This window comes from Salvelinus fontinalis, chromosome 35 (genome assembly GCF_029448725.1).
Source record: "Salvelinus fontinalis isolate EN_2023a chromosome 35, ASM2944872v1, whole genome shotgun sequence".
Classification (NCBI taxonomy): Eukaryota; Metazoa; Chordata; class Actinopteri; order Salmoniformes; family Salmonidae; genus Salvelinus; species Salvelinus fontinalis.
The window spans coordinates 2,368,134-2,394,546 of NC_074699.1; the positions used below are offsets into that span (position 1 = coordinate 2,368,134).

At 41.9% G+C, this 26,413-nt stretch overlaps 1 protein-coding gene across 5 annotated transcripts in view; it reads left to right on the top strand.

The window, feature by feature from the left end:
- Positions 1-1,392: 1,392 nt before the first annotated feature.
- LOC129834209 (anoctamin-1-like) overlaps positions 1,393-26,413 on the top strand; it is a 60,596-nt gene continuing 35,575 nt past the window's right edge. Inside the window, exons 1-3 of one of the 5 annotated variants that reach the window (XM_055898953.1) lie at positions 1,393-1,413; positions 5,416-5,588; positions 25,538-25,882. In XM_055898953.1, coding sequence (XP_055754928.1) covers positions 5,481-5,588; positions 25,538-25,882 — 453 coding nt within the window. In that variant the 5' untranslated portion in view covers positions 1,393-1,413; positions 5,416-5,480. The other 4 variants (XM_055898952.1, XM_055898951.1, XM_055898950.1 and 1 more) reach the window with 4 other exon arrangements.

Here is a 26,413-nt window from a genome sequence, read left to right on the forward strand (position 1 = left end):
TCCTGAGCGCTCTGAAGCAGGTTTTCATTAAGGATCTCTCTGTACTTTGCTCCGGTCATATTTCCCTCGATCCTGACTAGTCTCCCAGTCCATTTCCACCATACCAAACTGTTAGCTGAGGCAAAACACAAATTGATTCAGTTGATTACTACATAAAGTTAATGAATGGATACATTCATTGGGATTGTGGCTTGAGAAGACCACAGCCTCTATCAAAGGACTGATATCATGAAAAGACTACAGACAACTCATCAAATGAACAATACAAGGATACCAATGCTTGGATAAATTTGAAGGGGAAATTATTTTTGTTACCATCCAGAATGATATCCCTTTTATTCTGTATTCCACTTGTATATAGTAATTACTGTGTTTAATGCTAGTGGTTATCAATTGAGATAGGCCTGTAGTTTATGCACCAGCATTTCACCAGATCACTGCGGGAAACATTTTACATATGTAAAGTCACTGTTGTTGCAGAAGCATTTGGTAGGGAAATATATTCAGATTTTTGAAAAACTAATTACATCCATCCCCTCAACAGGTATTTCCATTCCATTTCCCATCAGTATCTTCAACATTTTAAACAAGACTGTATGCAGACACGGGCTACTTTTTAAAGAACAGGTGGTTGAATCCAGATGTGAATTATGTGCAATATTATACTTTCTATGCATGTACATTCACTTTAGTTAGAAGTCTCAGGTACTCTGGCTCTGATCTGAGAACAGCTGGGAATGCCATCCTTTTGGTTCTTATTCCCTGCTTCATAAGAGTCCCTACACGCCCAGGCTGGAATGTGTGTGCAGAGATTACATTTGAAAACATTCCTAATGTGTTGAATTGCGTTTCCTACTGTCATCCTAGGCCTACCTGATATTGATATATAATTATTCTGATTCACAGACTTGCAAGACTATTTGTAAGCTTAATTCAATGCCAAACTATGTAGGTTATTGTTTGTTGTGTCACTAAGGTGACGACGACAATTTGACATTTCCTGATTCTCAAGGAGGGTGTAGCAGGGACGTTGCGAACAGGTAGACACAGGCAGAGAGGAAGAGGCGAAGGGAGAGTATTTACTCCACTCAAAATCTGTCCGCGTGAGATGAGCCTGGTGGTCTATAAGAGAGTGTCGAATTTAGGTAAGTCGTATTTCATCAAATATAAGTTTCGTAATGTTTAGGGTTTTACAGATGTATTGACATAAGTGAATGCAAGTGGCATTCTGGCAACTTTGAGAAAAACGACTTAGCCTACGCGTGTGAACAACAGGCACAACTATCTGCCCTCTCATTGGCTAGAATGGTCCCACCTGACCGCACTTGCCCGTAATCATTGAGGACATGTTATTCCATTATTAGAGCGGTCATTCGAGTATCTTGTCATTTTAACAGATCATCTTTGACACAGGTGAGTCGGCGACAAAAGTGATCCTGGAATCATGTGGGGAAGTGAAGTTTTGTTGACTTGTGTTTCTGGACATCATTGCTTTATTGTGCTTAACTAAGGTAGGCCTAATTGCTGTCTTTCAGTAATTTCAGTAAATATTGTTTGGTTTGACCAAGTTGGTTCAAAGCCCAGATGCGCCTTGATTTCGGGGTGGGGGTTTCCCTATAAAATACCAGTTTTTCCCTGTGGCATCCTGGTAGCCTAATCGTAAAGAGTATACTTTCCAGAATGTTTCAAAAACGGATTATCCACATGTAAATATAGGCCTAACATCGTACACGGATATAGGCGATCAAGTGTGTTTTTGATCACGACGAACTATTGCTACATATACAAAAACGTTTAAAATATTTTGTTATGGAGATTTACAATTGTACTATAATGATGCGCCTGGCAAATTTAAGCATCATACAGAACGAAGTCGTTTCCACTCAGGCTGCGTAAAATTCAAATTCCGCGGGGATCGAGAATGTCCCGCATAAAAGTTAGATATAGTGGGCGATTGGGCATCTACATTTGACATGCTGTACATGGTCTAGGCTACTTCTGACATTTTTCGTCAACGCTTCATCTGTGACTGTCACTCTGGGTTCCTATTTGAAGAGAGAGTAGCCTAAACTCATTGGACACACAAGCATTGCGTTGCGCACGGACTGTTGTCACCAGGTATCGACGTGGTCGCCAGGCTCGAGGTAAATGAAATGCCCTCATTTGAATTCCTCTATACTGGGTTCTTTCATTGAAAATGTAACCATTGATTAAGTCCATTTGCTGATTTTGGGGGTTCACAAAATCAGTCATCGAGTTTTTGATACGAGTATGATAATCTGAGTGCATGACAGTACAGGCCAATAAGGTGCAGGTCAAATCATTACATTATTAGAAATCATATAACCACATAACCGTAAGATGTTGCCGCTTTGCTCAGTCAAATTAGTGTGTCGTAAATCATGTATTTCAAGCATGAAACATCCCCTGTGTTTGACGGATAGCCTCACACCTACCCATGTTGGAGGAGACATCATATCGTGGCGTGGGCGGCACCAGCTGTCTCTTGCTGGTGCTCTCACAACCATATTGACCATCCTATTGATGCACTGCACTGAAATATATTACAGCTATTTTGCACGACGTGTTGTGGGAGGGCACATAATGGACATGATGTAGTTCGTAACGCGTATGGATTCTATCTCTTGTTTAGAGAGAGAGAGAGAGAGAGAGAGAGAGAGAGAGAGAGAGAGAGAGAGAGAGAGAGAGAGATGAGAGAGAGAGAGAGAGAGAGAGAGAGAGAGAGAGAGAGAGAGAGAGAGAGAGAGAGAGAGAGAGAGAGAGAGAGAGAGAGAGAGAGAGAGAGTGAGAGAGAGAGAGAGAGAGAGAGAGAGAGAGAGAGAGAGAGAGAGAGAGAGAGAGAGTGAGAGAGAGAGAGAGAGAGGAGAGAGAGAGAGAGGGAGAGAGAGAGAGAGAGAGAGAGAGGAGAGAGAGGAGAGGGAGAGAGAGAGAGAGAGATAGAGGGAGAGGAGAGAGGAGAGGGAGAGAGAGAGAGAGAGAGAGAGAGAGAGAGAGAGCGCCTCTGTAGTAGGCTAGCCTTCGTGGGGAGGCAGGGGGACGTTCTGTGGGAAACCCATCGTTTCCATGCCACACCACAGCATTGAGCCCACGGGCGCAGTGAAGGCATCGACTATATGGTTTTCAGAGCGTGGAGGAAAGAGAGAGGAAATCTGTTGAGATCACGGGTGTAAATAGTCTGTTCAAATGGAGAGACATGGTGAGGATGATGATGATCCGATGCAAATCATAAACAGTCTTGATAAAGTCTCTGGTAAGTTAATGCTGTTTGATTAATGGTTCATTTGAAATTATTTTCTAAATGTACAAGCTCCAATAAAGAAGAAGCGCACCACAGGTAGGATATGGTTGCATAAGGTATAGAGCTACATTCGATGGATGGATATGCGGCAGGTTAGCGGTTAAGAGCGTTGGCCAGTAAGGTCGCTGGTTAGAATCCCCAAGCCGACTGGGTGAAAGATCTGTCCATGTGCCTTTGAGCAAGACATTTAACCCTAATTGATCCTGTAAGTCGCTCTTGATAAGTGTCTGCTAAATGACTAAAGTAGATGTAAAATGTAAGAAGGCAGGCTGTAGCCTAATCTTTAATTATATGGAAGCCCACTCGATGTATTTTTAACACATCCTTTTTGCATGTTTATATTTTAGACATTTTTGGGGGTTGGAAACGGTTTATTACACATTTGTCATAATGACCATTCACTGTAAGGTTATAGCCTACTGTAATGTAGCTTTGAGAGGTTTGTTTACCTGGCTGTCAGTGCTGAGCAGTATTCCGAGACAAGTGTTCACGGTGTTCACACCCTCGGCTACAGTAGCTGATAGAGAAAGACGCGCAGACGGATATATTTATGGAAGCACGACTCCATTTAAGCATGCCTTATACTGTCATCCAAACCATTCTAACTTGAATTCATAAAAACAAATATGTTAATAAATATGTTTTTGATAGCTTTTGTTATATACAGTAGCTATCTACGACTACTATTGAATTATTCTAAATGTTGAATGGGATGAGGAATGGAATTAGCAAAGAAAGATGTTCTTTCTGAGAAGTATGAAGACTGGTTCATAGATGGGAAATCTAATTGGTGTAATTTAATATTATTTTAGCTACTCCATCACATCATATTCCTTCAGCTCTCAATAAGTTCACATAGTTTTGTTTCATGTTGATATAACAAATCAAGCTTCTAAATCGAAAAAAATGACTTTACTATTTGGCAATTTTGATCAATATAGCATCTTTATGGATAGATACAAAATATGTTTTGTATCATTACTGAATATTACTGAATGGTAAATTCCAGCATACAATTTTGCAGTGCAAGACAACATCAGGTCACTAGTTTTGATTGAATGGAGCTGTCAGTGTAATTATATAATGTAATCCTTCAACCTATTATGGTCCATATCAGGCTCCTGCTAATTTCAGCACACACTCCTTTTTTCTCTCAAAAAGAGCACCCAAGGGCCCTTATCTGTGAAGGTTATTACAAGGACTTGACTTACATCATATATGAGTCTTTGACTGTCAGAAGCTGTCCCTAGCATTGCCACGGGTAGGGGAATCCTTGTAAGTCGTTGTCCAAGAAAAGGCAGCTACTTGGTAGGGTTCCATTGTATTCCCTCTAAAAGGTTTTCTCAATGTAAAAGGATTCTTAATGTTTTGTGATCAAAGACCAGATCTGTACGTTGTCTAGGTACGCTCAGATATTCAAATATTTATAGAAATATCGTCATACAGGCATGTGGGGTGACAAATGAACAAAAGACCAATCGGTAAACCGGGGCAACATGAGCCTTTAGGCCATGAGAGATTCATGGACGTGCTTACACAACCAGTGCCTTTACATTAGCTCTTTGAAAAAACCTTTTTGCTCAACATTCACACAACATGCACGTAGATGTTGAGTGCAATTAAACTATGGTCAGATTCTCAGTGATTATAGTCAACTATATGGGTACTTCCTCATCCAAATCAAATCAAATTTATTTATATAGCCCTTCTTACATCAGCTGATATCTCAAAGTGCTGTACAAAAACCCAGCCTAAAACCCCAAACAGCAAGCAATGCAGGTGTAGAAGCACGGTGGCTAGGAAAAACTCCCTAGAAAGGCCAAAACCTAGGAAGAAATGTAGAGAGGAACCAGGCTATGAGGGGTGGCCAGTCCACATTGTTAGTTTACCCTAGAAATGAATGGGTTATTTTATGTGGCTGTCAAGAACCTCATCAGACAATATACTGTACAATGGTGGGGTGCTTATCATGCTTCTCATGCCATTGAGCTGGACTGTACACTCTTAGCACCATTTGACCTGGAAGCACATATCAGAGTATCAAATACTTACATTATATTGTTCCATACTAATCATATCTCTTTCCTCCCAAACAGGTCAAACTTTCCTAGTACACGACCTCTCTGGTAGTCTTCTCCCTGAGTTGGAAGAGCAAGGCACCATGAGGAGGAATGACTATTATATCCCTGTATCCCGCGAGGAGAAGGCAGCTGACTTTGGGAACACTAAGGATGGTGGCGATAGCAAATATAACAAGTATGATTCCATCGTAAGTGGTCTTCTCTATGTTGAGAATTTGTATTTGTATTTATTAGGGATACCCATTAGCTTTTGCCAAGGCAGCAGCTACTCTTCCTGGGGTCCAAACACGTGAAGGCACTTACATCACACACGTGCATTGTAATATTGTTGTATGGTGGTATTATACATTTTGTATTGTAGATATGTAGTGGTGTAATAATGTTATATGATGTACTGTTTTATCTTTTGTTTTATGTGGATAGAATGTGTGTGTGTGTGCATATGCGTATGTGTGTACCTGTGTGTGTATCTCTACACAGTCTCCACTGTTCAATAAGGTGTATTTTTATGTGTTTTCTTTATCTGATTCTACTGCTTGCATCAGCTACCTGATGTGCACCTCTCATAGTCTGTTCTTGACTTGGGAATTGTGAAGAGACCTCTGATAGCATGTCTTGTGGGGTATAACACAAAATCGTTTAACTTTTTATTTCTCAAGATCAAAGCATTTAATAAAGTAGTTCAAAGTGTGCAAACAGCTGATGGGCATATCTAATCATGGGTGGAATCTTTGTTTGGATCTTCAGTCGTCATAATTACCGACACTAAGAGGAACTGTGTATAATTACTGTATGTTAATAACCTAAAACCATTCAAAATAATCTTTTCGGCACTGTTCAACTGGCTTTATTTAATTTATCTTTGTTTAACTAGGCAAGTCCGTTAAGAACAAATTCTTGTTTTCAATGACGGCCTAGGAACAGTGGGTTAACTGCCTTGTTCAGGAGCAGAACGACATATTTGTACCTTGTCAGCTCGGGGATTCAATCTTGCAACCTTTCGGTTACAAGTCCAACACTCTAACCCCTAGGCTACCTGCCGCCCCATTTTGAAGAAAGAAATGGTGCAAATAATGAATTATCATAGGAAGTCGCCCTTATGTACTGCCCTGTGTTAGTAGTGTAGAAGGTTAAAAAGTCCGAGTTGGTGTTCCTCTCTTGATGAGGAATACTGCCCCATCACTGTGGAAACTGTATTAGGTCAAACTTGTGGACCTTCCATTGGGTCAGAGGGTCATTTGGACAGTAATTGCGGTCTTGATCTATCTAATCACAGACACACTGGAATTAATAAGCAAGCTCATCTACGCACCTAAAGCAGGCAAGAAAGGTCAAGTACATTGTTTGGAACACCGAGTCAATTAAATCAGTGCGGAATACGGATGTATTGTTCTGTATCAAGTGACTGCTAAAACAGACACTGATGGATGTTTTGATGTTGTGAGGACCTATTTCCAGAATTAGTTTATGTATTCATTAGGATATAAAAAATTATGCAGTATTGTTATTCAGCTATCCTATAGTGACCCTACGGATGTTATGTTCAAACCTCTCCCACAGGACTCTGCTGTTAGTGAATCGGCATGATAGTTAGATGGCTTAGATCTAGTAGCTATACAGCTGTAAAGGTTTATATGCAAATGTGAAAGAAGATATGCATGCCTCCCTAGATTAGAGGGCCTGTGGCTGAGTAATAACACTATTGATATGCATGCTGTTTTTTCTCACAGCACAGGAGTTAGGAGGTGGGTGGTTGAAGGAAGGGTTCTGGTTCTCTCCGTTCCTGTATCTGTAACATGTCGTAACCACATCCTTATTTTCCCCTGTGAGGAGTGACCTTTGCTGTGACTTCCTGTTCTGAGGGGGCTGAGGCTTGTCGTCCAGTGGGATGCTTGTATTGAGATGTTTTCCAACAACTAGAGCTCTTTTGTCTCTCGATTATAAAATATAGGTTTGTTTTCCATAAGAAAGCTACGGTTTGTTCTCAACAAAAGCGATGAATTTCAAGCAAATAATTGCAGAGCAAATATTGTGTTTGGGTGTGCCGTACCAGTAGAGAGAACATACAGGTGAGGCCATTCAAACTAGAGTCCATAAAACAATATCTACACGCATTTAGTTTCTGTTAATGCATACAATCCATTTTGAATTAGTTATTTTAAGTTAGAAATACCTATATCCCTATTATATATCAATGTGTGTCACTATACCTGACAGTTATTTTGCAGTAACCCATCTATATAGCACAAGGGGAAAATATTTGAACTTAATATATACATGTGTAAACATGACTGTATAGCATTGTATTCATGAACCCTTCCCCGCAGAGTAGGATTATTTCAGAGTGAAAGATGTGGTGTTTGTATATAACATGCTATATGGCATTTAGCTTTTCAGATATCAGCTGTTATCAGACGCAGTACATTTTATTTGACAAGGTCATGAGTTCAATGTGGACAAGTGCAGTCCATTCTTGAAAGATGAAATACAATACATGCGTCATTTACACAATCCTCATCTGTAAAACATACATCTTTTTGATTTTGTAAATGGGGACAATGTTACCTTCAACATTTATCATCTATTATCCCTTGGGCCAGGGACGGGGGCCTCGACGGGCCAGGGGCTCAAGGTGGGGGGGTTCAAGGGCACGTTTTGACAGGGGTGGCCAAGGGGAACTCGGATCTGCCCTGTTTGTTTTGTTTGTTTGCATTTTTAGATATAGTTTTGTTTTTGATGTTCGTTTTTGTTTCTGTTGTACAGTACCAGTCAAAAGTTTGAACACACCTACTCATTCAAGAGTTTTTCTTTATTTTGACTATTTTCTACATTGTAGAATAATAGTGAACACATCAAAACTATGAAATAATACATATGGAATCATGTAGTAATGAAAAAAAGTGTTATATAAATTGAAATATATTTTACGTTTGAGATTCTTCGAAGTAGCCACCTGTCATGACTATACTTTCATTAATCTGATGACTGTTATTTATCTAATCAACTAACTATGTTTAATGTTACCCAATTAAATTAATAATTTAACAATTAACTAATTAGGATTTGGGGCACCACGAGAGAGGTTGTTTAAAGAGTTACTATCTCCCAAATAAAACTCTAAAGGTCTTTACCTATCACATCCAAAAAACAGTCAACATATTAATCATATCATCATTCTGAACAGTTCTGACCTCCTGCATCTGCAAAAACCCCAGCCTTACTTACAGTATGATTCAGTACTACACAAATTGGTTTAATTATTTATTTATTAGCTAACTAAATGATAACACAGGATAAACATACACCCTTAATACATTAGAAACAGGTCCCTAGCAGACTGACATAATATTGCGGCTTGTTACAAAAGAGATTGGGAGGGCGAGAGAGAGAGAGAGGGACAGAGACATAATACTTTGGTACATTTAGAAACTACTCTCACAGTAATCATATACTTTGCACACGAACTGCCACCCGTTTGGAGTAAAAAATCATGAATGTATTTACGTGTAAATGTTTTTGGTTCATCGTGTAGTCCTGAACAGAACTACAAAGTTGATTTCCCTTCCATTCGCTCCTGAAACTGCCTCTTTGAAGATAGTCTAGCCAGCCATGTCGATGGTTCCCATTGGGTGATGAGAGTAGCGTACTACAGTGATTTGAGAAGAGTATTAGAATGGTCCCACTTAAGTTCACTTTTCTAGATACTTTACTTAGGGCAGCTAATCAGCCGTACAAGTGATTGTCCAGGAGGTGACATTATCGTCTCTACCTCGTGTTGAGATTTCAGAGTTCAATGAGCTGCAGCTACACGCCTCTCTGGTCTGATATGTTAATTCTTAACCCCTCGTTTTATACAGTTCTTCAAAAGGAGCGGTTCGTCAGGCTGACACTCTCTGACCTCACTCAAGGGGGCGGTGACTACTCACGTGTACAAAGTAATAGAAACAATTTCCTCATAGTTTCTAAGATCACATCCCTCTCTTAACAAAAATACTTTAATTGTTTTTCATATTTCATACATAATGGAAACTTCATACATGTAGTGTATAGAGACCGTCATCAATTAAAATTCCAAGATATTTATATGCGGTTACAGTCTCAATCTCATTGCCCTGACAGGTAGTAATAGGTGAAAAGTTCAGAGATCTATTTAGTGTTTTCTAAAGCAAGAAATAGATATCTGAACCTTTCACCAATCAGTACCTGTCACGGCAATGAGATTGAGACTGTAACCTCATGTAAATATCTTGGAATTTTAATTGACGACGGCCTCTCTTTTATATTGTATATTCAACAACTTACAAAAGAATTGAAGCTGAAGTTGAGATTTTATTTTAGGAATAAGGCCTGTTTTTCTTTTGAAGCTAGGAGGAGGCTAGTATCAGCTACATTTATGCCTTCACTAGATTTTGGGGATATTTTTGTAAATTAATGCTTCTGCTCAGTGTATGAGATCAATTGACACCCTTTACCACGGTGCATTGAAATGTATTTTAAACTGCAAAACCCTTATGTGCCACTGCGCTTTGTATACCAGGGTTGGCTGGCCTTCTCTAGTCACTCGTAGGCTCAGTCACTGGTATACTTTTAATTTACAAAGCCATTTTGGGTTTACTACCATTTTTATTTGGGCATTTTTATTGTTCAGAAATGTAGTGGGTACTCTCTTCGTTCGCAGGACTTTATCCTGCTAACTGTTCCAAATGTCCAAACTGAATTTGGTAAAAGGGCTTGTATGTACTCTGCACCATCGGCTTGGAACGCCTTACAAAATACTCTTAAACTGGAAGAACTCGATTGGTGTTTTTTATTTTATTTTATTTTTTTATTTTATCCCCTTTTCTCCCCAATTTTCGTGGTATCCAATCGCTAGTAATTACTATCTTGTCTCATTGCTACAACTCCCGTACGGGCTCGGGAGAGACGAAGGTCGAAAGCCATGCGTCCTCCGAGGCACAACCCAACCAAGCCGCACTGCTTCTTTAACACAGCGCGCCTCCAACCCGGAAGCCAGCCGCACCAATGTGTCGGAGGAAACACCGTGCACCTGGCCCCTTGGTTAGCGCGCACTGCGCCCAGCCCGCCACAGGAGTCGCTGGAGCGCGATGAGACAAGGAAATCCCTACCGGCCAAACCCTCCCTAACCCGGACGACGCTAGCCCAATTGTGCGTCGGCCCACGGACCTCCCGGTCGCGGCCGGCTGCGACAGAGCCTGGGGGCGAACCCAGAGACTCTGGTGGCGCAGTTAGCACTGTCGATTGGTGTTTTTAAATCAATGATGAAGGATTTTGAGGCTAATTCCCTGACCTGTCAATGTTTTTAATTTGCTGTTTTATGATTTTGTTATACTCTTGTGAATTATATGGTTTTTACTAGATTATTTGTAGTTTTTCATGTTGTCTGTCTGTAATTGTGTAATGACTTGGTGCTGCCTATCTTGGCCAGAGCGCTCTTGAAAAAGAGATTTCAAATCTCAATGGGCCCTTCCTTGTTAAATAAAGGTTCAAATTAAATAAATAAATACATTAAATAATATACTTTTCAAGTTACAGTATTTCCTTTATAACATTTTTAATGACATCACAAAATAACAACCAAAATGTGTCGTGGGGGACAGCATCAGCTAGGGGAACAGGAACCACCGCCCTGAGAAGGGAGACATGAAATAAGGGTGAGATATGATAGTGACTGGGCAAGTGTAACCTATACGTCACCTCGTTGACCCTTGAATGGCCCCGCAAACCAGGGGCTCAGTTTCTTGCAGGGAGGTTCCTGGTAGAGAGCCAGACGCGATCCCAGGGTGGAACACATGGGTCTCACTGCGGTGGCCTGTTCCTTTTGACAATGAACAGCACACGGTCTGCCTGTTCCTTTTGACGATAGAACCACTCATCAACCGCAGGAGCTTCGGTCTGGCCCGGGGTCCACGGCCGGCTGAAAACCCAGAACACACTGGAAGGGGGTCAACCCGGTGGAGGAGTGACGCAGCAAGTTCTGGGCGTACACTGCCCATGGAAGGAATCGTGCCCACTCACCCTGCCGGTCATGGCAGTGACTCCTCAGGAACCAGCCTAGCTCCTGGTTCATCCTCTTCCCCTGCACGTTAGACTGAAGCCGGTACTCGGAATTGAGGCTGAACGTAACCCCGAGCTTCTCCATGAAGACACTCCATACTCGTGATGTGAATTGGGGGCCACGGTCGGAGACTATGTCCTCCGGAAGGCCATAAAGCTGGAAGACCTGCTGGAAGAGTGCCTCAGCGACCTGGGGAGCAGTGGGAAGACCAGGAAAAGGGATTAAACGACATGACTTTGAAAATCTATCCATTACCACCAGAATGGTGGTGAAACCGTCAGAGGAGGGGAGATCGGTTATAAAGTCAATGGATAAATGAGACCAGGGTCGTTGAGGCACGGGAAGCGGCAGGATCTTTCCTGCTGGTGCATTCCGGGGGGACTTGGTTTGGGCACATTCGGAACAGGAGTTGACATAACGAGTTACATCCTGCGCCAAGGTGGGCCACCAGTACTTCTCAGCGATGGAGTGGATAGTGCAAGAAATACCTGGATGTCTAGCGACGACAGCTGTGTGTGCCCAGGTCAGCAGCCGATCATTTATCCCTGTGGGAACGTAAATGCGCTCAGGAGGACAGTTCAGGGATGCGGGCTCCCTCTCTGACGCATGGCGGATGTCCACATCTACGTCCCAGGCCACTGGACCTACGACTCGGGAGGATGAGATTATAGGTGCACTCTGGACAGGACCCTCTCCCGAATCGTAGATACGGGACAAGGCATCAGCCTTGATGTTCTTGGAACCTGGGCGATAGGTCAGTATGAAGTCGAACCTGGTGAAGAAAAGTTCCCACCTGGCTTGTTGCGGATTCAGTCTGCTCCAGGTTCCGATGGTCGGTGAGGATGACGAAAGGTTCCTTGGCACCCTCCAGCCAGTGTCTCCACTCTTCTAATGCCAACTTAACCACCAGGAGCTCACGATCGCCGACGTCGTAATTCCTCAGTTTCTTAGAGAATAATGCACATGGATACAATTTGAATGGGTTACCCTGTCGTTGAGACAAAACTGCCCCCACGCTCACCTCTGACGCGTCCACCTCAACCACAAAGGAAAACGTGGGATCTGGGTGTTTAAGCAATGGGGTGGAGGCGAAACGTCCCTTGAGGAGACGAAAGGCCTTGTCGGCTGCTGGTCTCCACACCAACCTACGAGGCACACCCTTGAGGAGAGAGGTGAGAGGGATGGCGACGGAGCTGAAGTTCCTGATGAAGCAGTGTAGAAGTTGGCAAACCCCAAAAACCGTTGTAACCCTGATATCTAAAAAAGTGGGCATTGGGAACATTATGGTCATCCCTCAGAGTATCGAATGAGATGAATATGTTGTCAACAAATAGGTCACAAATAACACCAGACCGTTCCTATGCCAGAACTGGAATGCCGTGTCAGTCTGTGACGCTGGGAAGATATGATTAGATGTTAATGGAGAGAAGTTGCTTGCTTATTTAAGGCTAAAGTGATTTCGGAATTGGGACCCGATTTTAAGGGTGTTCTTGACAATGAGATTCAAAACATGGGTGCCAAAGTTCATGGACAGTGGGGAGCACAGGAGCGAGACAGGAGAAGTTGGACGGCTGTAGCTCCATGAGGGCCCAAGTTGAACCATCATTGTTTTAAAATGTAGAAACCCAAAAACACATTTAGATATATTTGCATGACTTGTATTAGTGTACAAAATGTGGAAGGCCTGCGGGCTTAGGTCTCTTTAGATATACCTTTCTCATTCCTGTATTTGACTTATTCCAAATGAAGTTGGAAATGTAGCTGTCCAGTTGTTTGAACATCGACTGTGGGAGAAAAATGGGAATCATTTGGAATAAGTACAAAAATCTAGGTAGTATAGTCATCTTAACAGAATTAATGTGATCTGCTGATGAAATGGGAAGACCACTTTATGAAATCCTGCTTAGTGCGCTCCAGGAGTGTTTTGAAGTTATGTTTAAACAGAGCCTTGAATGAGCATATGACATTTATCCCCAAATAAGTAAAGACCTGATGCTCCACCTTAAGTGGGAAGTTGACATACCCAATTCCTTCTGCCTTGTAGCATGTACAAGAGATAGGGTATAGACTCCACAGGGTTAGAAATGTATAAACGAGAGTTATGTCGCCCCTTAGTATTTCCTTAATCCTCTCCTCCACCCACAGGGCAATAGCAAGAGGCTCAATAGCCATATCAATAGGAAAGGGGATAAACAGCAACCCTGCCTGGCCCCCCTGTGAAGAGGGAAGTAGCTAGAGGTAACATTGTTGGTGCGAACGGAAGCCACTGGGAACGAGTACAAAATCTTAATCCAGGAAAGGAATGACGGGCCAAACCCAAGTCTCTCTAGTACTGTAAATAGATATTCCCACTCAACCCGGTCGAAAACCTTTTCAGCATCAAGAGAGATGACAACCTCTGGCTGTTGAGTTGAGTGGGCAGAATAAAGAACATTAAATAGCCAGCGCATATTATAGAAAGATTGCCTACCTGTCAGAGTTAATTATTATATTGGGCATCACTGTCTCTAAACGGCGTGAGAGGACCTTAGTGAGAATTTTAAAATTGCAGCACAGAAGGCTTGTCCTTTATAAGCAAAACCGAAATACTCGCCTGGGTAGGTGTCTGTGGCAGTTTCTGACTATAAAGGATTTCATTGTACATTGAGCTGAGGATAGGGGATAGTTTAGAAGAGAATGCTTTATAAAACTCAATAGGAAACCATCAGGCCCAGGAGCTTTACCACTCTGCATGGACTGGGTTGCCAGAGTAGCTTCATTATCACTTAGTGAGGCATCCATGTTGGTTTGTTTATCTGAATTGAGACAGGGGATGTCCAGATTGTCTAGAAATGCATGCATACGAAATGTGTCAGGAATACTACGAGTAAAGAGCAGAGTAGAATTGCTTAAATTGATTGTTGATTTGTTTGGTATTGGTAGACGTTAAATAAGCTGCAACACAGATTTCAGGTATGGTGCTGCTACCATCGGATTGTGGAAGCTGATGAGATAACAACTTGTCAGCTTTCTCTCCATGTTCATAAAATGTCTGCCTCGACTTAAACAGAAGCTGCTCCGTTTATTTAGTGGAGAGATTGTCAAATTCTGATTGGTGTAGCAGTCTTACTTTGTAGAGTTCAGGAGTCAGAGAAGAGGCATATCTGTTGTCCAAATCTAGTGTGCTCTTTGTTGTCATACAACAAAGTATGAAATAATTTGTCCCCTTAGATATTCTTTTAACGACTCCCACATAGTAGAGTAAAACACGTCAGGGGTGTAGTTGATCAGTAAAAATACATCAATATGAGTTGATATGTATTTTTTTAACGCACCACAGGATAGTAGTAGTGGGTCAAGTTGCCACGCTCGTTGTGACAGAGTACTGTCCAGAAAGCGCATATCTAGCTAGAGTCTGAGATAATGATGCTGTGATATTGACTATTAGTTACAAAAGGAAGAATGATATTGTCCAGTAGGAAAAAGTCAATCCTACAGTATGAGCGGTGGACTGGAGAAAAAAAAGAGTAATGTTTAGGGAATGCTCCTCCTACATGGATCAGACAAATTATAAGATTCTAGAAATGAGTTGATTACTGCGCCTGATTTAGAAATTATATTGTTGGGCTTCGGTCTGGATCTGTCTAGACTTGGATGCAATACACAATTGAAATCACTGCCCAGTATCAAGTGATGAGAGTTAAGGTCAGGAAGTGTTGCAATGGGTCAGAGAAAAATTTAGCGTCATCCCAATTAGGACCATGGAGGTTAGCCAGAATAACCTGTGTGCTAAACAATTTCCCGGTCACTATAATATATCTGCCATTAGTATCTGAAATAACTTTGGAGGAGACAAACGGGGTGCCTTTTCTGATAAGGTTGGCTGCCCCTCTGGCCTTAGCAACAAAGTTGGAGTGAAATATATGGTCTACCCATCCTGTCTTTAGTTAATCATGGTCGCTGGACCGGAGGTGAGTCTCTTGGAGAAAAACAATGTCCGGAATTAGACTTAAGATGAGCCAACACTCGGCTACGCTTGGCCATATGGTTAATTCCTTTTAAGTTGAAGCTGATAAAACAAGTGGAGCCGAGAGTATGTGAATTATGCATAGCTATAGTAATTAGAAATGAATGTTGGTACGATCACATGGCCAGTGTGCTGAAAGGTCAGAGTAATAAAATATAAAGAAAAGAACAACAAAATACTCAGAAAAAAACCTTGGACTACTATGCTGGCCTTCCCCCTGTTGAAAGGTTGCATCTACCTCTCCTAGACCAGAGCAAAATACTACCATGTTAAACAACCTCAGTAGTACTCTATCCAGGGCGAACATAGTCAAGTTTACACATAGGGAAGGGATTCAGGAGGGAACCACCTCAGTTTTCTAATGTATCTTATGCAATATGCATATTTGAAGGATAGTCAAACAATATATAAAAAAGGCGGTATATGTTCCCCCCACCAACCCCATCCCATTGGGATGACTTAAGAAGAAAAAAAGATATATAATGAAAATATTTAAATAATAAGTAAATAGGAAAACAAACCCAGTATAATTCAACATTTGTATAAATGTAACCCTCGGTTGAACATCCTAACAACCCAGAACACCGAAAAATGATTGGCAAACGCTTGGTGATTAATACCCGTCCTGCACTGCTCGCTCAGCTATACAACCTGCCTCCACTAAGCACTAAGCACCAAGCATGACCAACCAGTCAAATAGTAAAGAATAATACACATGTTCCTTTGGGAGTATGTTTTAAACATGCTCACAGTATGTTATTAGAGTATCCTATTAAGGCATGGAAAGAGAGCTCAGTGGCTAGCCTTAGGTAGCAACTAGGCTAATTAGTACCGCACCACCTAGAACTGAGGCTGTACAGCCGCAGCTAGTTGGTAAAAGCTAATTGTGCCATGTACTGTAAATAAAATACTATTCAATCTATATTGTCCGTGTGAGAACATTTCACCCTATACATATCATCATTGTTCATAACGTTAAGTTACTGGAAGTATAATTGTCCTTTTTTGGCAGGGTGGAGGCACGTTTCTAATGAAAATTAGTTCACTAGTTGGTCCTTTGTCGCGTTAGCATGGTTAGCGCAGGGGCAGATTATGGGCCTACAATAGCTAGTTAGTTGTATGTCACCTGTCCTCTGGTGGATGTAGGTGCTTGACTATGTATTCTTTGGCCCTGGTTGGGTCTAAAGAATGTCTTCTGCTCGCAGGAGGGAGAAGTGATCTTCAGTACAGCTGGGTAAAGAATGCCGAACTTGGTGCACAGACAGCGGTGCTCTTCTTCATGGCTGCCGCCGTGTAGTTTGGGTAAATACAAATATTCTGGCCGCCGTAGGTGATGGGAGCCGCTCGCCATGTCTTACGGAAGATATCCTCCTTCTCCTGAAGGTAGTGGAATTTAACTATGATGGGTCTGGGCAGCTCCCCATTCTTCGGTGCAGACTGTAGGCTTCTGTGCGCACGGTCAAGGGTGGGGGCGTAATTGAGGTCTAGAATTTCCTGGAGCAATTTAGCTATGGACAGGGTAGGCCGCAATCCGCCTCCGGTCTCACGGCCCTCTCTCACGACAAAAATGCGACCGTCCCCGCGCTGTCTGTTCTCGAGGTCTTTGACCTTGGAAGTTAGTTTGACGACATCTGATGAAAGCCGGGTGACTTGCTCTTCCATTGTCACCACTTTGTCGGAGAAAGTATTTAAGCCACCTTCCGGGAAATTCATACGGGTGTCATGTTTCGCCAAGTCGTCTTTAACGGATTCGATCTTTGTGTTGAACTCAGTGGCGAGAATGGCTATTTGTGCGGAGAGGTCAGTGGGATAGTGACACCTTAGCCAAGACAGTCTGTTCAGACTTAATGATAGCCGCCATTACCTTGGCTAAGTCGGGGGGATCAGAGTCAGTGTCCAGTGAGCCTGAGGCTTTAGTAGAGGCCTGCTCTTTTGTGACTCATGGCCGTGGTTGTTTCGACATTTTACAATGAAAAGGCCAAATATTACAGAAAAAATTGCCATATTTGTAAATTAGGTTTGATTCCAAATTAAATGTTACAAAATTAACACAGTTGGGGAGGTGTTGGCCAAGTATTAATAGTAAATTGTTCGCTCTAGACAGGAACACCGAGAAAACGTGCTGCTCACCAGCGCCCCCGTGCGTCGCAACATTTGTATTTGAGTCTATAGTCAAAGCCCGTGGGCTTGATTCTTGATCGAGCAGGCCCTGGATAAGGTTTCGAGTGAGAGTGGGGGTAATTTGATCGTTTACGTCCTCACTAATGGTCTTAATTTCGGCGGAGATGTTCTCCTGCAAATCCACGCCTGGTCATGGTGTCTTAGCTTTTTCCTCTGTCAAATTTTTGCCGCTTTTGTACTTCTCTTAGCAGAGCTTCTAGAGAGTATTGGTCTACGTTTTGATCATTATTGAACCTGTTGTTATCCTTTGTTACTCTTGTGCCCTGACCCTTTGTGTGGGTTGTGTGCAGGAACGTAGCGATCAACTTGATTGTAGCGGTAGTCGTTTCGCTGGCAACGTTCTTTATAGTTATTTTGACCATGGTGGTTATTGGTTCGACAGAAACACTTGTTTGAATGGTAATCGCTCTTTCATTCCTGTTTCAGTGAGTAGACCAAAGTAAGCTGAACGAAGCCTATGATAGTATGTTTTTCGGAGTTCATTCTGAGCTTGTTTGATAGTGTTAGCCAGCGAGCTGTCGTGTTTGCAGCACGTGTTGCTGTTGTAGACAGATGAACCTCATCAAATGTTTATTCGATGTTCGCTTCAACAGGTAAAGCCTGTCAGTGCCCGTAGCATTGGGGTAGCCATCAGAGGCGTCCTCTATATTTGCTAAGAGTGTCTCAGTGTCGTTTGGCTTCCCTGGAACGGGGTCAAAAGTGCAGAGGTTTTTGAAGATGTTGTCAAGGCGTTCCGTAACATGGAGAGGGTTGGCTTCATCCTGTGGGAGATTTTGGACCAAAAGGCCAAGAGAAGAAACCAAGCTTTGGCTTTGTTGGCGAGATAGCTCCATATCACTCTGTACCAAATGGCCAAGAGGAAAAGACTGAGGGACACCTGGGAGAGGTAAAGTCAGAAACCTCCTGTCGTCTTCACTCCTTTGTGTACCGAACTCCGGTTGCGAGCTTGGTTGCTTTGTTGGGTAGTCACGCTTTACCATTTGGAATTCCTGCAGATGGTACCTAAGGGTGGTAATCTGCTGCATAGCAGAGTCCACTTGGGCGCTTAGAGTACTTATTTTAGACACTGGCTCTGTTCAGTCTCATTCTTATCTGTTATGGTTTGCAGGTAGAGGTCTTGAGTGCGGAGCGAAAGATTCAATGATGAGATTTTTTCCGCTTGAATAGAGATAATTTTTAAAATCTTGCTCACCTGGGTTCTCTCATCAATCACTTGGTCAGAGACTTCCATGAGTTCCACTGTTTTGTCATCCAACTTGGTCATTGTGTTCATTAACTGATCGTCTTTGGTCTGCAGTATTTGGACTAGAACATTTTTGCTTTGAGTGTTGTTCATCAAAACTGCATGCATGTTATCAAGTTGAGCGTCCCTGTTTGCGGATAACTCGTCAGATTTATCTAGTTTTGCATGGACTTCATCGTATTTATTTTTGGCTAAATCGAGTTGTTAATGTAGAAGACGATTTTGTTCCTGTGGAAGAAGATTTTGTTCAAGAGTTTGTGCTCGTTCGTCGTCATACGTTTTTGTCATTTCTTTTAATTTTTCCGTTCTCAAACGCAGGTCCTCGGTTAGCAGTATTTTTTTTCCGTCTTTTGTCATTCATTTCCCGGTTCTCTCCACCTGTCCCTATATGTCAACCGTTTCTTGCTCGTGCTTCTGCTGTGTACTGTGGTACAGGACCGATGTCAATCTCTGCTGGTGGCCATATATCAGGGCTATACTGGAGAGAACCTTTACAATGCCTGCGCCTGAAGTTTTATTCTGGAGCGCGTCTGTCGCAATTTCTGCACGTTTTTTTCTTCTTATGGTATAGTTTGGGTTTATATCGCTGCTGAGATCAGCGATCAATCTTTCTATGGGTGAGGGTTCATTAATTAGCGGGAGAATGGGGGCCACCCCCTCTGATAGCTTGCTCATTATTATTTTAAATTTAAAGTTTAGGTTTTGAGTCGTTAAAAGCTGCAAAAACTATTTCTATCTACACTACCGGTCAAAAAATGTAAAACACCTACCCACTCAAGGGTTTTTCTTTATTTTTACAATTTTCTACATTGTAGAATAATAGTGAAGACATCAAAACTATGAAATAAAACATGGAATCATGTAGTAACCAAGTTAGTGTAAAACAAATCAACATTTATTTTACATTTGAGATTCTTCAAATATCCACCCTTTGCCTTGATGACAGCTTTGCACACTCTTGACATTCTCTCAACCAGCTTCACCTGGAATGCTTTTCCAACGGTCTTGAAGGAGTTCCCACATATGCTGAGCACTTGTTGGTTGCTTCTCCTTCACTCTGCGTTCCCGACTCATCACAAACCATCTCACTTTGGTTATAGTTTCTAAGATCACATCCCTCTCTTAACCTTTTCATACATACCAACAAACTTGTGTGATCATTCTACAGTGGTCCCTGTAGCGTACGCTCAAACCGGTCTGATTAGAACGCTTATTTAGAACGTCCAGTTTCGAATGACGCAACAATCAGCATTTGAGCTGGCCACACTGTTTTTTCACAGAAACATTTTGCACAAACACAGTCCTTATTTGACCAGAATTTGACCAATTTTCGATGCAATGTTCAGACATTCACAGTAGCTACAGCATAACACAATCATCCAAACCAGAAAATGTAGACTACATTTGTCCTAGTGCTAAATGAGGAAAGATTGAGGTTACACAAGCGGTCATATTTTTATAACACTCGGTTGACAGAAACTACAATATGAATTAGCTAATAGCAATTACTATTTATAATAAATCACATCACGGGGTGAGCTCACCATTGATAGAAATAATTGAGTAAAACACTTTCTAGAAATCGAAAGTAATCCGACCATGTGCGTGCCCCCATGTTTGTTTTTTCGCATCAACTAAAGATCATTTGAGGAGACAAGATTAGTTTTGTCTATAGTATGCATGTTGAAGAGGGTGTGTTGTCTACCATTTTTCACATCACATCTTTCACTTCCGGGAGTTTATTCGAAAACTGAGTGAACCCTCCCTCACCTCATTTTGTTATAGCAGCTTTGGTCCGACAGACATTTACGTGAAACCCAGAATTCATTGTATGTCAACAAACATGGCTCCACACATAGCTGGAATTAGCTTAGCTCATCATAATCAGTGCAACCTTCAAAAAAGTATGTTACACACATAATATGTGTCCATTACAATCTATGTAAGAATCAGAATGCATGATTTGTCATCAGTACTTGAAAACGTGAATAAAACAGTAAATTAATAAATAATTACCACATTAAACATTTTGTGATAGTGATGTACTGATACAAGTGGCGCGTGCCGGCAGTCAATCACGTAACCTCTCACTCCCACTCTGAGACATTCAGTGTTGTTGTTTATGTAAGTAGATAGTGAGATAAGCTGTAGCATTAGTAATGTCTCTCAAAAGGAGACAACTCACAACTGGGGAAATTCCAGAGATTTTTATAAATTCTGACAATGAGTCTGAGTATGAAAGTCAGGAATCAGATTCTGATAGTGACAGTGAGGAGCTGCCCTCAACCTTGTAGCCATTGAGAACCCTAAATCTGAGGACCCCTTGTCCACTGACAAAGTCCCAGGTCCCTTTGAAGATGCTGGTGGTGATGTAGGCAGACTGACAGTGGATGCAGTACAGAAGTTCTGTGGTAGCTGGAAGGCCGCCAGCCATTTCACCCCTCCTGGCCCTGCTGTTTGCTTTGATGAGTCCCAGTCTGGAGTGCAAAGCCCCTTTCCATTCCCCCTGAGGCAGTGCTTCAAGCTGTTTCTGACAGAGAAGCTGTTGGGAGACATAGTAGAGGAGACCAATTGCTATGCCTTGGAGCTACAGGAGAAGAGAGAGCCAGGAGTGAGGGGGAAACTCACTAAATGGGTGTCAACCACAACTAGTGAAATATATACCTTCCTGGTGTCACGTTCCTGACCGTTTTTCTGTCATTTTGTATGTGTTAGTCAGTCAGGGCGTGAGTTTTGGTGGGTAGTCTATGTTATGTGTTTCTATGTTGGTTAAAGGGTGACCTGATATGGCTCTCAATTAGAGGCAGGTGGTTTTCATTTCCTCTGATTGAGAGCCATATTAAGGTAGGTGTTTTCACATTGTTTGTTGTGGGTGGTTGTCTCCTGTGTCTGTGTTTGTCGCGCCACACGGGACTGTCTCGGTTTGTTTGTTTGTTTGTTTGTTTGTTTGTTTGTTTGTTTGTTTGTTTGTTTGTTTGTTTGTTTGTTTGTTTGTTTGTTTGTTCGTTTGTTCGGTTTATGTAGTCTGTTCCTGTTTCATGCGTTCTTCGTGTCATGTAAGTTCATATGTTCAGGTGCGTCTACGTCGTTTGTTGTTTTGTAGTTTGTTAAAGTGTTTTCGTGTTTTTTCGTCTTTACTTTAATAAATCATGTCATATCACAACGCTGCATTTTGGTTCAATCCATGCTCCTCCTCTTCGGATGAAGAGGAAGAGGAAAGCCGTTACACCTGGTGACATTCCTTCTCATGGGAATAGTAAAGAAGAACTCCCTAAGATAATACTGGAGCACAGATCCTATGTTTGTAACTCCCGTCTTTGCCAACCTCTTTTCAAAAGACCGCTTCCTAGTTCTGCTGCGATGCCTGCATTTTGTCAACAATGCTAATGCCAACCTAAATGACCCGTATGACCCGTTACAAAAAATAGCAAATGTTCTTATCAGCCTGACATCAGCATTTGGTCGGGTCTTTGTGCAATAGAAGGACCTATGCATTGATGAGTCCCTGATGTTATGGAAGGGTCAGCTGGCGTTCCATCAATATATTCCCTCCAAAAGGCACAGGTTTGGGGTCAAGTTCTTTGTCATGTTTGTCATGCAACATGAAGACAGGATTTGTCCAGGACATAGTCTACACATCATACAAAAGCTGTCCTCAATCTTCCACTCGAAAGATGTCCACTTCCAGTTATGATATTGACAATACTGTTTGTGTGTGTGGTTTCTAAAAGTACAGAGTAAAGAGGAATTATTACTAATTAGAATACAATATCAGGATATAGCAAAAAAACAATATTACAAAGAAGCAACATAATAACACTGCTATAAAAATAACATATTGCATTGACAAAATCACAAATATGAGTTATAACAGTAAGAATCTGCTCCACAAGGGCAGGGCAGGGCAGAACAAAGCTATGCTAAATAGGCTGAATGATAACAAACCATGGTCATAAGGCCAGGGTAGCTTCAAAATACAACACAAAGCTAATACTTCTCTGACGCAATTAGCATTGTTTTACAGAGCTAATAGAAGAATGTAGCTAGCTACATAAGCACGATTGAATATAACACCATAAAGGTTATATGAAATTAGTAACGTTACCTCATGTGTCCGCGGTTATAAGGATTACACACAAATATATTATACTCACATGCATAAAAGAGATATTAGAGATATTTGGAACTCCAGTATGAAAAGGTCAACAAAAACACTTTCATAATTTTTCATATTTCATACACAACGGGGAGGATGGAGACTTCATACATGTCGTGTGTATACTTTTCAAGTTACAGTATTTCCTTTATAATTTTTTTATGACATCACAAAATAACAACCGAAATGACATTATTATTCTTTCGATCGCCTCTGACCATTCCCCACATTCTATGTTAGAAATATTGTTACAGTATTCGCTTTAGAACGTGTTAGAGTTTCGGCGGGAAATGTCTGTGAAAACAAAAGCACATTCCTGTGTGATTTTGGAGAGGGAGATAGCTGAAAGTTCTTATCCCTGATTTTACAATAGGGTGTGAACTGTCAACCCCCCAGCTCCAGCTCCATTCTCCCCTTCTGTGGGTGAGAGGGTCTGGCCGAAGTCATCCACTGAAAAGCTGATACGACCCATCTGGCTCCTCACAGTACAGTCATTACACACCCTTTGCCTTGATGACAGCTTTGCACACTCTTGGCATTCTCTCAACCAGCTTCATGAGGTAGTCACCTGGAATGCATTTCAATTAACAGGTGTGCCTTGTTAAAAGTTAATATGTGGGATTTCCTTCCTTTTTAATGTGAGCCAATCAGTTGTGTTGCGACAAGGTAGGGTTGGTAAACAGAAGATATCCCTCTCTGGTAAAAGACCAAGTCCATATTATGGCAAGAACAGCTCAAATAAGCAAAGAGAAACGACAGTCCATCATTACTTTAAGACATGAAGGTCAGTCAATCCAGAAAATCTCAAGAACTTTGAAAGTTTCTTCAAGTGCAGCCACAAAAACCATCAAGTGCTATGATGAAACTAGCTTTCATGAGGACTGCCACAGGAAAGGAAGACCCAGAGTTACCTCTGCTGCAGAGGATACGCTGATTAGAGTTACCAGGCTCAGAAATTGCATCCCAAATAAATGCTTCACAGAATTCAACAGACACATCACAACATCAACTGTTCAGAGGAGACTGCATGAATCAGGCCTTCGTGATCAGACTGCTGCAAAGAAACCACTACTAAAGGACACCAATAAGAAGAAGAGACTTGCTTTGGCCAAGAAACACGAGCAATGGACATTAGACCGGTGGAAATCTGTCCTTTGGCCTGATGAGTCCAAATTTGAGATTTTTGGTTCCAACCGCCGTGTCTTTGTGAGACGCCGAGTAGGTGAACGGATGATCTCTGCATGTGTGGTTCCCACCGTGAAGCATGGAGGAGGAGGTGTGACGGTGTGGGGGTGCTTTGCTGGTGACACTGTCTGTGATTTATTTAGAATTCAAGGCACACTTACCCAGCATGGCTACCACAGCATTCTGCAACGATACGCCATCCGATCTGGTTTGCGCTTAGTGGGGCTATCATTTGTTTTTCACCAGGACAATGACCCAACCTTCTTCCAGGCTGTGTAAGGGCTATTTTACCAAGAAGGAGAGTGATGGAGTGCTGCAACAGATGACCTGGCCTTCACAATCACCTGACCTCAACCCAATTGAGATGGTTTGGGATGAGTTGGACCGTAGAGTGAAGAAAAAGTAGCCAACAAGTAGTCAGCATATGTGGGAACTCCTTCGAAATTGTTGGAAAATCATTCCAGTTGAATCTGGTTGAGAGAATGCTAAGAGTGTGCAAAGCTGTCATCCAGGCAAAGGGTGGCTACTTTGAAGAATCTAAAATTGAAAATATATTTTGATTTGGTTAACACTTTTTTGGTTACTACATGACTCCATATATGTCATAGTTTTAATGTCTTCACTATTATTCTACAAAAGAGTAAAAATAAAGAAAAACCCTTGAATGACTAGGTGTGTCCAAACTTTTGACTGACACTATATATATATATTTTTTTTAAACGCTCCATTTAATTTAAAGCCTTACTTCAATTTGCTGCCAAATCTAATTTCACACGAACATTTCACACTAACAAATAATGTATTCAAGGACAATGAAGCAAAAATGTTTTTAGGTCACAGGCGAAGACAAACACCAGAGTCACTTTGTTACCATATGAGTCGTACTGTGAGTCGTACTGTCAAGTAGCGTATAATTGATTTGGTCACTGGTCTTCAGGTACAGTATGTCTTCATGAGTTGGATTAGGACAGTGTTATGAGAAAGTCTAACGTAATGTGTTGCAGGGTGCAAAGTTTATTTTGTCATCTTTTGAGGGGCAGCCTTTAATCTGTACAAAATTATTAAATTCCCACTCCTTGAAGAAGGCAGTAGCAGAGATGTGGTTGAGTGCACTGATTTATCACGGTGGAGGGGATTTGACTGTCCACAAGGCTTAAGCTATTGCAATTTAAAAGATAAACAAATGTACACACAACAAACTCTCACAGGCTAGAATGACACATGCCTTTCTCCTCATGATCTGCGAACATGTCTCCATTAAAACTATAATCCCCCTCTCTCTCTTCTCAGCCCTTGAACTCCCTCAAGTCAGATGAGGCAGCCTCAGGCCCAAATCAGGGGCCTACATTCCAGGATGGCCAGCGGCGGGTGGACTATGTTCTCACATATCATATCCAGAAACCCCAGAGTTTTCGTCGCAAGACATCCCACTTCGGGGATTACCGCATCCTCAGGAGCCTGCGCCGCAGTCTGAGCATGATGAGAGGTCGGGACACGCCACCACCCAAAGAAGACCCTGAGGTTGCTGCCCACAAGCATCGGCTTGACTACCATGAGGATGACAAGCGCTTCCGCCAGACTGAGTTTGAGGATAACCTTCGAGAGATGGGCCTGGAGCTAGAGAAGGATGAGGGGGTGAGTTAGTGGCCTTGGACTGTGTGGTTTCCCCACACGTTTGAAAACCTCAACAGTAGAACATCTCAAGGTCTTTTTGGAATAACCTAGCAATTAGACTGCCTAACCTAAAATGATCCCAAAAATGTTGAGCAACCTATTTTGTAGTAGACTCTGGCGTAATATTCAAGCCCTGGTGTGGTTGTGCATTTAGACTAGATGCTTGCTTGAAGCTGCATTCTTTCACATCTTGGCAATCAATGTTCAGATATTGTCTTTGAGGTCATGTTGTTCCATTGAATGCGACTTAATTCTCCATTCCTCCTTATATTGACTGGTTGACATTTGTCCATCTAGTGTTCATGTAGCGATTGTATCATGTATCTTCTTCATACTGGAACAAAGCACATTGAACTTCCTCTTGCGTTGAGGGTTTACTGTGATCAGATATGATTTTTCAAATCTACAATTGACCTGCATTCGTCACATTATTGATCTTTATCAAATGAACAGCTTTCATCAAATATAGATCTGATAAGGGCAGCGTGTGCA